We start from the raw sequence: 12,513 nt of genomic DNA, 5'->3' as shown, positions 1-12,513 counted from the left end.
ATGTTTGTCCTTCTCTGATTGACTTACTTCACTCAGCATAATACCCTCCAGGTCCATCCACGTTGAAGCAAATGGTGGGTATTTGTCATTTCTAATGGCTGAGGAATATTCCATTGTATACATAAACCACATCTTCTTTATCCATTCATCTTTCAATGGACACCGAGGCTCCTTCCACAGTTTGGCTATTGTGGACATTGCTGCTAGAAACATCGGGGTGCAGGTGTCCTGGTGTTTCCTTGCATCAGAATCTTTGGGGTAAATCCCCAACAGTCCTATGCATGTTTTTAACTAATGTATTCACATCAATACTCTATTACATTTTGTATCCTGGTTTTTCCCTTTAATATTATGGCCACTGCTCTTTTGCTCAAAAATGATTCAAAAACCTCTTTTATTAAGATTTTATATTATATGAGATTTATAATTTATTTAAATATCCTCCTAATTTTTCATATTTGTGTTGTTTCCTTTTTTTTCCCTCTTGGCCTTTATAAACAGTGCTGTGACAAACACACTTGAAAGCTTTCAGATTTTTTTCAAAATGATAAATTCTTTTCTTTTTTTAAAGATTTATTTATTTATTTATTTATTTATTTATTTATTCATGAGAGACACACAGAGAGAGGCAGAGACACAGGAAGACAGAGAAGCAGACCCCCCACAGGGATCCCCACCAGGGATCATGTCCTGAGCCAAATGCAGAGGCTCAACTGCTGAGCTACCCAGGCATTCCCACAGGGATAAATTCTTAGGAATATAAGACTGTGAACATTTTTTAAGGCTCTTGACACTTATTGCCAAATTGCTTCCCAGTAAAATGAAAAAATTTGCACTTGCTAGCAATTTATCACTTGCTTATATGGAACGTTATGTTAAAAAAACAAAGCAAAAGCCTTGCTGTTTTGACGCAATATAAAATAATACTTTAAATTTCTGTAATTATCAGTGCAGTTGAACATTTTTCATATGTTTACTAGTCTTGCAATTTGTCTTGAATTTCTGTTCATAGTTCTTTTACTCACTTTTCTGTTGAGCTTTAGTGTTTTATCTTTGATTTTTTTCATTAATTTTTATTAGGCTCTTATTTCATAAGGATATGATCCCCTTTTCTATTATATTCAAAAATATAATTTTCCATTTTACTTGCTCTTTGTTTTGAATTTATTTATTTATTTATTTATTTATTTATTTTTATTTATTTATTTATTTATTTATTTGAGAGGGAGCAAGGAAGAGCAGGGGGGAGGTAGAAGCAGACCCCCTGCTGAGCAGAGCCCAGTCCCCCACCCCCTACCCGATCTGGGCTCTATCTCAGGATCCTGGGATCATGATCTGAGCCAAAGGCAGATGCTTATCTAACTGAGCCACCCAGGCGCCCCTGTTTCTAATATTTTTGGAGTTTAATGTTTTTATACTATATATAAATATGTCCATTTCTTTTATAATTTTCCCATGGCTTCATTTTCTATCTATAGCTCTAGAAAACTAAAATTGTTTTGTAGCACTCACAAATGATTTCCTCTTTCTCCTTTAACTTCTGATCAAAGAGATACTAGGAGTAGGACATGAGGCAAAGATCTGTATTGGCTTCTACATAACTAACCATTTCCTCCACACTATCTACTGAAAAATTCACCTCTTTGCCACTCGTTTGTGTTATTGTCTCTATATTAAGTTTTTATCATACTTGGGCCTGTTTCTAAGATATTTCTTATTTTCTATTAATTTAAACTCTGTATATCTTAATGTCTGGCAGATCTAGTTCCTCCTCATGATTTTTCTTCAAAAAATTCTTTGGATTATTTTTGCCTGGATTTGAACTTGCAAATCTTTTTTTAAGAGACATAAATTGAGAGAAGTCAAAAGACTTGCTCTCATGGTCCTATGATGAGATATGTGTTAATGACCACAAGATTTCCAACTCCTACTCCAGCATTCTCCTGTTAAGTAAATATTGGAATCTCCCTCTACTCCTCACATTCCCCTCTCCCCTCCCACCTCCTGTCAAACTGTACCTGGTTGCTGACTGGCTTATGTTTGAGTCCTGGTTTGTTCAAGATGAGCTCCAGCTGCCTGCGGTTAAAATTGGAAACTCCAAGGGATTTCACCAAGCCAGCATCTTTGCAAGCTTCCAAAGCCTGATGAGTAAAGGCCAAAGGGTTAAGACAAAAGCCTCAAAACAAATGAGAATGTTTACGGGGGTGACAATGAATTCTTTAAGAAGGAAAGTCCCTGGGTATGTTAACAGACATTCTGTGAAGATTTAAAAAAAGTGGGAGAGATAGGCAGGAATTCTGTATTTGAATTAGTTTGGGAAACATTGTACAGCATATCTTCCCCTTGCATTTTCACCATATATACCAGTGCATTAAAAATGATCTTATTTCTTGAAATCTGTTGAGGTTTGCTTTATAGCATGGTATCTGATCCATTTTTATAAATGTCTGGTGTGTGTGAAAAGGTATATTCTCCTTTTATTAGATACAAATTTCTCTCTCCTCTTGCTCTGTGTCTCATACACACACACACACACACACACACACACATTATATACAAAGCTGGGTCTAGCTTTTCCTGGCTTCTCAATAATTTAAAGGAATATGTTAGAAATTTCCCACTATATTAGAAAAATTTATCAGTGTCTTCTTATAGTTTATTGACTTTTGCTTTATATATTTTGAAGATATTTTATATGGTACCCATGTGTTTAAAATTGGTATATTTTCTTGGTAAATTGACTCTTTTATCATTATGCTATTTGCACTTCTTTATATAAATTTTTTTAAAGATTTATTTATTTATTCATGAGAGACAGAGAGAGAGAGAGAGAGAGGCAGAGGGAGAAGCAGGATCCATGCAGGGAGCCCGATGTGGGACTTGATCCTGGGTCTCAACCCAGATCACAACCTCAGCCAAAGGCAGAAGCTCAACTGCTAAGCCACCCAGGCATCCCCCCTATAAATTTTAGAATCAGCTTTTCAATTTCTTTTGGTATTTTGACTGGGATTGCATTGAATCTATCAGTTTGTGGAAAATTAACATCTTAATATATTCGGTCTTTCTATCAAAGAACATGATGTATCTCTCACCTTAGAGTTTTAAAAATTGCTCTCAGTAGTGGTGCATGGCTGGCTGAATTGGTAGAGCATGTAACTCTTCATCTTGAGGTTGTGAGTTCAAGCCCACATTGGGCATAGTAGATTACTTAAAAATAAATTGCTCTTAGTAATATATTTTAGTTTTTATTGTTTAACTCTTGCACTGATTTTGTTGGATTTATCTCTAAAACAATATCATTTAAAAAGATTTAATTTCCAATTATGTGTTGCTCACATATACATTATGTATAAATACAGATCTTATTTCTCGTCCTATGGGTTATTTACATGTATGTTTTCAGTTTCCAAATATCTGATGGTTTTTCAGATATATTGTTGCTCATGACTTCAAATTTAATTCTAATTTTATCAGACAGCCTACTTTGTATAAAGAATATAATTTAATGTGTTGAGATTTGTTTCATGTCTCAGTGGACTATTTTGTTAAATGTTCTATGTGTACTTGAAAAATAGCATTTTGCTATATTTTGGTGAAATATTCAATAAATGTCAATTAGGTTAAGCTGGTTGATAATGTTTATTTTTAATTTTAAAAAAAGATTTATTTATTTATTTATTCATGATAGAGAGAGGCAGAGACACAGGCAGAGGGAGAAGCAGGCTCCATGCAGGGAGCCCGATGCGGGACTCGATTCTGGGACTCCAGGATCATGCCCTGGGCCAAAGGCAGGCGCTAAACCACTGAACCACCCAGGGATCCCCGGTTGATAATGTTTAAATCTCTTCTATAGATTTTATGTCTACTTATTATCTCAATTATTGAGATAGAGGTTTTGAAATCTTTGACTATAATTGTAGATTATTCTCCTCTTCAGTTCTCTTCATTTAAGATTCATGTATTTTGGAGTTCTGTTATGAGGTGCTGTTACTAAGTTCTGTTATTAGGATAAACACACTTCTTTATCGTTGATAATACTTTTTGTTCTGAAACCTTTGCTAACATTAAAATAGCTACTCCAACTTTCTTTGGAAGGAAATAAAAGCCTAGTATATCTTTTTCTATTCTTTTACTTTTTTTCTTAATCTTTTACTTCTAACCTATTTGTGTCTTTTTATTTAAAACGGGTTTCTTCAACAAATACCCACCATTTGCTTCAACGTGGATGGAACTGGAGGGTATTATACTGAGTGAAGTAAGTCAATCAGAGAAGGACAAACATTATATGTTCTCATTCATTTGGGGAATATAAATAATAGTGAAAGGGAATATAAGGGAAGGGAGAAGAAATGTGTGGGAAATATCAGAAAGGGAGACAGAACATAAAGACTCCTAACTCTGGGAAATGAACTAGGGGTGGTGGAAGGGGAGGAGGGCGGGGGGTGGGGGTGAATGGGTGATGGGCACTGAGGGGGGCACTTGACAGGATGAGCACTGGGTGTTATTCTGTATGTTGGTAAATTGAACACCAATAAAAAATAAATTTATTATAAAAAATAAAACGGGTTTCTTATAAATAATATATACAGTGGGGTTTTGCTTTCTATCTATTCTGATAACCTCTGCCTTTTAACTGAGTTGTTTAGACCATTTACATATATTGTGATTATTAATATAAGTGAGTTTATTTTATTTATTTTTTTATAAGTGAGTTTAAATCTCTCATCTTGCTCTTTGCTTTCTATTTTTCCCATCTATTCATTTTTCCTCTTCTTTTCCTGTCTTCTTGATTTATTATTGTTTCTTCCATTTTTTTTCTTTATTGGCTTGTTTGCTATACTTGGGAAGTTTTATCATTTTCTCTGTATATTTGATATTCTGAAATTTCACTGTAACGTACCTAGGTTTTTCTTCTCTTTTCTCTTTGGTGATCCACACCTTATCTTTTTTTTTCTTCAAATATTACCTCCTTTTCTTTTTTTCTTTCTTTTTTTCCTGAGACTCCTATTGTATGGATGCTAGAAATTCTAATTTTATCCTTTACAATTCTTAGCCTTTCTTTCATACTTAAAACATTTTCTTGTCCTTTCTTTTTTTTTTAAAGATTTTATTTTATTTTTTTAATTTTTATTTATTTATAATAGTCACAGAGAGAGAGAGAGAGAGGGGCAGAGACACAGGCAGAGGGAGAAGCAGGCTCCATGCACCGGGAGCCCGATGTGGGATTCGATCCCGGGTCTTCAGGATCACACCCTGGGCCAAAGGCAGGCGCCAAACCGCTGTGCCACCCAGGGATCCCTCTTGTCCTTTCCTTCTTCACGTTTGGGGGGAGGATAGTTTCCTCATTCTGATCTTTCAATCTGATAATTTTTTCTTTGTTTATATCCATTCTATTTTTAATCCCATTTATTGCATTGTTTTACACTTTACTAAGTATTATTTTCACTTTTTTTTAAAAGTATATTCTTGTTCTTGTTTCATATTGCTAGCATCTTTTCTTATCTCCTTTGTTATATTAATTGGCTAAAAAAGCTTAAAGTTCTTGGTCATCTGTTCTGTTTATGTTTGGATCTCTAATTGAGATGTGTGGTTTCTTTTTAAAATAAATGCCTTGTAATTGGGAGTTTTAACACATTTTTTTTCCTGAGGATACTGGCTATGCTATCAGGCAGTCCTTTGGAAGGGAACACGTGACTCCAAACCTAGTCGTCTACAATGAGGTCAGGAATGAGTGTATGGTCTCTTGCGTGGAGGTCCCCAGGCATCAGAAAACCCAATCAATGCTTCTCACCCCTCAAAATAACTCTGCAATTCAGATAATCATCTATTACCTATGAGGGTTGGAGGGGAAGTCCATTAGAAAGAGGTACATGTTAGGGGCGTCTGGGTGGCACAGTCAGTTGAACTTCTGCCTTTGGCTCAGGTCATGATCCCAGGGTCCTGGGATCAAGCCCCATGTTGGGCTCCCAGGGAGCCTGCTTCTCCCTCTCCCCCCTGTTTGTGCTGGTGTGCTCCTCTTGCTCTCTCTGTCTCTCTCAAATAAATAAATAAAATCGAAAGAAAGAAAGAAGAAAGAAAGAAAGAAAGAAAGAAAGAAAGAAAGAAAGAAAGAAAGAAAGAAAGAAAGAAGAAAGAAAGAGGTACTTGTTAGAGTGTGATTTCCCAGCCTTTGGAGTTTTGAATGGGAGAAGGAGGGAAATGGTGGCCAGAGGTCAGATAGTAACTTATGTTTTTCTCAGCCTCTCACAAGTGCGGGATTTCAGTGCTATTCTTACTTGATTCCTGAAGACATCTGAACATGAGTCTTAAGTTTCTATATGTATGGAGCAGATAATACTTGTTCCAAGGCTACAGCAGGAGAGAAGGAAGAGCAAAAAGAACTCTAAGGTCCTTTCCTAGGTTATCCTCTTGCAGCTTGTTGGGCTGCCTTCTACTCTAGGTAAAAGCTGCCATATTACCTCATAAACAAACCAGTTGAAAGATCTGCACCCCTCACCCCCAACATGAATCCATATAGGTTTCCTTAATTACTTTCCCCAGTTTTCCTACTCTTATGATTTTGGGGAAGGAGCCATCAGTTTGTTCAGAACTGGAACCAGAATTATTTTTCAGTTTTTCATGTATCACTTTACGTTGTTTCTTTTAAAACATCATATTATTGATTTTCATAAATTCAATTTGAGAAATTTCAAAAATTTGTGACTTTATCTCATTGATATAGTTTTATTTATGCTTACATTAGAACTTATTTCCTTTACTTTCTTTTTCCTTCTACACTTCTCTCTTCTTTGGCATTCTTCTTTTCCATCAAAACAAAATCAAGAATTTTTTCAGTGTGCAGAAATGGGGATTTTATACATCTTTGCTTATGATTAGAAATACCTGTTCCAATTATTACTATACATTAGGAGTAAAGGCTGCATCTCTCTATAAATTGAACAGAAATAATCAGATCAGTTTAAAAATGTAGTCTTCAAGAAAAGAGGCCATTTGAACTTACCTCCCAAGTGGCACACAGATTTGACTTGTGATATAACCATTTGCCATTCTCATCTTTAGGGTAGATTTCATCTCCAGGCTATAAAAAAGAATGAGTATAACTTATTTTATTTATATCTGGGAATTAAAATTATGGCATTTGAGTTGTCATTATACCATATACCCTGGGCCTGGGAAAGCAATTCAATTTAATTATTTATGTATAATAAATATGACATATTAGTCTCATCTCACTGGCATTCATTTTCCTTTATTTATTGACAGATTATTATTGTTCTTTTTTTTTTAAAGATTTTATTTATTTATTCATGAGAGAGAGAGAGGCAGAAACACAGGCAGAGGGAGAAGCAGGCTCCATGCAGGGAGCCAAATGTGGGACTCTTTCCCAGGTCTCCAGGATCACACCCTGGGCTGAAGGTGGTGCTAAACCACTGAGCCACCTGGGCTGCCCCCTTATTATTGTTCTTAAACCATGAAGTTCTCTCATAATGAAAGGAATCTGTTCAACTACCCCCTCCCACCTCACCCCAATGACACAGACAAAACTAACAGGTGTCTGCATTTCGCCCTAACTCTGTTTTTCTAGGGCATGGTGCCCTACATTCTTGAGAAATAAACTTCAACCACAAAATATATTCTTCTCTAGCCTGACCATGATCCACATCTCAGACAACCCCTGGACAGAGCCAATATACCTGCCATTTCTTGCTCTACCTGGCTAAGAGTTGATCCCCTCTCTACACACCAATTCCCCCATCAGTACAGCTACAATCCTCTCACATCCTTCAAAACTCCTTAAAAGGCCCAGCTTGACATAAACTTGGGGCCAACACTTTTCTGGATGTCTGGTTCCTCTCCTCCCTTGGAGAGTGAATAAACTCTCCTCTTTATTCTCCACTCTTTGTGCAATTCTTTGCCACCCTCATTACCAGCCACTCCAACACTTAATAACAAAATTACTCATAAATAAAGAGTAGAAGTTGAGAATTAGGATATTTAGGCTCAGCGTTTTGATCTAACCCTAAGCCCAAAGTTGAGAACAACAAATTTTTTTAAAAGATTTTATTTATTAATGAGAGACACACAGAGAGAGGCAGAGACATAGGCAGAGGGAGAAGCAGCTCCTTGGAGGGAGCCTGATACTGGACTCGATCCCCAGACTGGGGATCATGCTCTGAGCCAAAGGCAGAAACTCAACCACTGAGCCACCCACGCATCCTGAGAACAGCAACTTTTTCACTCTAATAAGAAAACAAGGATCATCTTTAAGGGTGAAAAGAAGTTTTTCAGCTAAGAAAAGTGTAGCTAATGAATGGAACACTCCCTAAGCATACGGAAAAACTTAGCACATTACTTCTACCTCTTTCGCTATATCTAAAAATGGGAACCATCTCTTGTGGGCTTGGAAATAGGATAGAGAGAAATAAAAGATGATTTCTAGGCTCCTTGGTTGGCTAGTGGTGATCATTCCCTGAGTTTAGGCTAGCAATCAAGAGTTTTATTTTGGATATTTTGAGTTGAAATGGCAATTTCCACATTCAGTGGTTATTTGAGGAGGCAATTGAACAGAGAAGTCTGAGAGAGGTTCAGAGAGAAGTCTTGGCTGCACGCAAATTTGGGAGGGATCAGCACATAAAGTGGTATTCAATCCATGGGATCACCTGTAGAGAAAGTGTGGCTCAGTAAGACAATATTGAGGATAGAGTACTGGGCATAACGGCCTTTGGATGTTGGCAGGGAAGATGCTGTCAAAGCATCTGGAGAGGGTGATACAATAGAACCATAAGCTGAAAATGTTTAAAGAAAAAGGTAGTAGTCATCTGTATTGAAACAGATCAAATAACATGGGGACAAAGTGTCTTTTAGATGTGGATGATAGCATGGAAGTCTGTAGACCATGATAATTTTTTTTTGTTGAAAATCAAGCATTTGGACAAAGTCAATTATATTCTTAAATATTTAAAAAATTTTCCTTCTGCCATTTCACCTGAATGAAACTTCCCCCTGGTGATAACATTTTCTTAATTGTCCTCTTTAGTGAAAATAATTTCTTCTCAATTCTGCCTGTCTCAATGAGTGAGAGCGGGAAAAGGGCTCCTCTCCCCTTGATGTCCCATAATCACTCATGTTAGTTGCCCTTTCTATCTCTGATTTCTAAGCTTTTAACCTCTCAACACTTATGACCCACATTTTCACTCCAGTCGTTCTCCGTATTTCTTGTCTTTTGCATATCCTAGTTTTACCCTCTGTTCAGAAATGGCTTTATGCCTCAATTCTGAACTCTGCTAAATAATTTTTACCTCTCCAGATTTTAAGTAAGTCCTTATCAAGCCTGCACCCATGTTAAATATTTCCATGATGCCTCCCTTAGGCTTCTGCTGTGTCTACTTTACTAGTCCATTCATCCTGATAAAACCATTGTCTTTGTCCTCTGTTCTTGCTCTTTAGTGCAGGCCATTGCTGGAATAATCCAACCCTCTAAAAACCCATGATATGACTCTCATTCCTGCTCAGCAGTAACTTCATTCATCTTTCAAAAATGTTTTATCGTGGGGTGCCTGGGTGGTGGAGTCAGTCAAGTGTCATGCTCATTTTCAGCTCAGGTCATGATCATAGGATTCTGGAATGGAGGCCTGCGTCTGTCTCTGTGCTCAGCATGGAGTCTGCTTGAAATTTTCTTTCCTTCTCCCTCTGCCCCCCAACCCTTGTGCTTTCTTCTCTAAAATAAAATCTTTAAAAAAAAAATCCTTAAAAATGTCTTGTGATTTTTTGGTATTTTGTTGTTCTGAAATTGTGTCTGCTTGTTAAATTGACATTCAAAAAATAATAAAGTGCTAAAATGTTTTAGCAAGAAAGATTTCTTGTTAAAAAAAAATCAGGAGAGGGCAGCCTGGGTGGCTCAGCAGTTGAGTGCAGCCTTCAGGACAGGTTGTGATCCTGAAGACCCCAGGATGAGTCCCATGTTGGGCTCCCTGCATGGAGCCTGCTTCTCCCTCTGCCTGTGTCTCTGCCTCTCTCTTTCTGTGTGTCTCTCATGAATAAATAAATAAAATATTTTTAAAAAGCATGTGATATTTTGGCTTTGAAGATTGATTTCTCAATCATAGGAATTACAGGTTCATTTGGGAAGTAATGTCATTATACTGTGTCATTTTTCACTGTTAAAAATTTTACCTTCTCTCTGTATCCTTGAGCCTTGATCCCATCTAAGAATAGGAGTAGAAACTTTCTGTTGACCTTTCCCGAAAAGATTTTAGACATCATCGGTCAGCCACAGAAAAGTAAATTTCATTTTCTCACTTTTAGACATAGGCTTTTTCCAAATCTTTAAGAGTTAAGTGTAGAAATCTACTCTTTGAATATGAGTGAAGTTAGTTGTGTGAGGATGAGGGCTGAGGTTATAACTCCCAAGAACCTGAAATTAAAAAATCACTGTAGTCCACAGGGTATTGGGATTGCTAGGTTCATGAGGACAAAACAGAGGGGCAGGGTTATGGGGTTGGCATCAGGGAGCCCACCTTATGGTCCTGTTCTAATGGACTTTAAACCTGAGTGAGGGGATCCCTGGGTGGCGCAGCGGTTTGGCGCCTGCCTTTGGCCCAGGGCGCGATCCTGGAGACCCGGGATCGAATCCCACATCGGGCTCCCGGTGCATGGAGCCTGCTTCTCCCTCTGCCTGTGTCTCTGCCGCGCTCTCTCTCTCTCTCTGTGACTATCATAAAAAAAACAAACAAACAAACAAACAAACCTGAGTGAGTTATTTCCTTGTTTGGGGCCTCAACTTTCTCTTCTGTGAAATTAGGTTGTTGGGATATCTTATACTAAGGTTCCCTTCTACCTAAACATTTCAGAATATTATCTATAAAATGCCAGATATTGTGCCTGTAATTTCACATATATAATCTTAATGACTCCTCGCAACATTTGTCAAGTTAGTTGCTATTGTGTCCGTTTTACTGATAATGAATTGAAGTTCAGAAAGAACCAAAAAAAAGAAAAGAAAGAAAGAAAGAAAAAGAAAGATCAAAGTGATTATTGCTAGTAAGTAGTAAAGCTGAAAATAAGTCGCTTATATGTGTGACTCCAAAGCCCATTCAGACTTTGTCCACTCTACTATGTTAAGACTATATGGAAAAGATCAGATAATAACCTGACCAAGTCATCTGGCTTATATGTGACAGAGCTGGGATTCAAACTAGGCAGCCTGCTTCTGGAACCCATGATCTTTATCACTATGCTAAGTGGCCTCTAATTAATTACAGTAGAAATCTGTTATTTTGTTTTCTATCATACTTGTGCTGTCTCTTCTGGAGGAGCCCTTTCCATGTTTTTTGGGTGGGTTGACTCAGCTCTTATTCTCGGTCAAAGATGTCAGTCAGTCCCCCGATTTGGCCTTTTGCAAAGGTTAGTCAGTAACAGGTACATGACCTAAGGAAGGCTAGTCAGTATTTCTCTGTGAGGTTTAACATGTGGTCTCTCTTTCTCTGAGTTGTCATGTTGTGTTGACAATGTAGGCTTGGCATGTAAATGGCCATTTTGCCATCAAACAGAAAAGGATTTTTGAGGACGAAGCCAACCAAACCAGAGATAAAAGGCCAGATACATAGTTTGAATTTCTGGATCCAGCTGTGCCTGAATTGTATCCCTTGGAATTCCTGCTTCCCTTTTTAGCTAACACCAACTTAAGTTGGATTTCTGCCATTTAGAAAACAGTTCTGACTAATTCAAAGATTTGGGGTATGGCAAGTATGAGAAGTTGTTTAGGCCAACATGGGATAGTTGGACAGTGAGAAGTATCCCCCCTCCAGCTGAGAATTGGCAATCCTTGCTCTGCAAGAGCATAGAATCTGTTAAATTGTTGTCTTGAGTCTCAGACAAATAGGCCTACTAATGGTGGACTTTAGGGGATGTAGTAGAAAACCACTAGGTATTAGAGATTTTCTGGGCCATTTGTAGTCTTCAGGCATGTATTGAAAGAAGTGTTTGTTGCTACTGGGCGTGTAAGACAGAGGTAAGATGACATTTTATTTTATTTTATTTATTTTATTTTATTAAGATTTTTTTATTTATTCACAAGAGACAGAGAGAGACAGAGACAGAGAGAGAGAGAGAGAGAGAGGCAGAGACACAGGCAGAAGGAGAAGCAGGCTCCATGCGGGAGCCTGACATGGGACTCAATCCCGGGTCTCCAGGATCACACCCTGGGCTGCAGGCGGTGCTTAACCGCTGCACCACCGGGGCTGCCCATGACATTTTATTAAAATGGGTACTTCGTACTTCTGGATGTCATCCAAGATGACAGAAGTTCATATCTGAGCCTTCTGGAGATAGATAAATTAGTGACAGCCAAGAAAGGAAGGTAAGAATCCTAGAGGGAAGTAGTATTGGACTTTGTGAGAATGCTGGTTGTCTTTGAAGATAAGATCTCAGGCCACAGATGCCCTACTAGACAAAGGGGCATCCAATGAATTGCAGACTGGGTATAAGGAACACATTAACTGTGCCTGCCTGTTT

At 37.7% G+C, this 12,513-nt stretch overlaps 2 protein-coding genes across 2 annotated transcripts in view; both read right to left on the bottom strand.

Annotated features, from left to right (window-relative positions):
- The window catches only part of LOC119878242 (adenylate cyclase type 1-like), a 342,212-nt gene that overhangs the window by 262,642 nt on the left and 67,057 nt on the right, over positions 1-12,513 (bottom strand).
- Positions 1-12,513, bottom strand: part of LOC119878234 (aldo-keto reductase family 1 member D1-like) — a 40,934-nt gene that overhangs the window by 11,215 nt on the left and 17,206 nt on the right. The window contains exons 3-4 of the mRNA XM_038588917.1: positions 7,001-7,078; positions 2,019-2,141 (exon numbers count right to left, since the gene is read on the bottom strand). Of these exons, the coding sequence (XP_038444845.1) occupies positions 2,019-2,141; positions 7,001-7,078 (201 nt within the window). The remainder of the gene's footprint in view (positions 1-2,018; positions 2,142-7,000; positions 7,079-12,513) is intronic.

This window comes from Canis lupus, unplaced genomic scaffold (genome assembly GCF_011100685.1).
Source record: "Canis lupus familiaris isolate Mischka breed German Shepherd unplaced genomic scaffold, alternate assembly UU_Cfam_GSD_1.0 chrUn_S1282H1459, whole genome shotgun sequence".
NCBI classification, from domain to species: domain Eukaryota; kingdom Metazoa; phylum Chordata; class Mammalia; order Carnivora; family Canidae; genus Canis; species Canis lupus.
The sequence above is the reverse complement of the archived record's forward strand: the minus strand, read 5'-3'. Positions and strand labels throughout refer to the sequence as shown.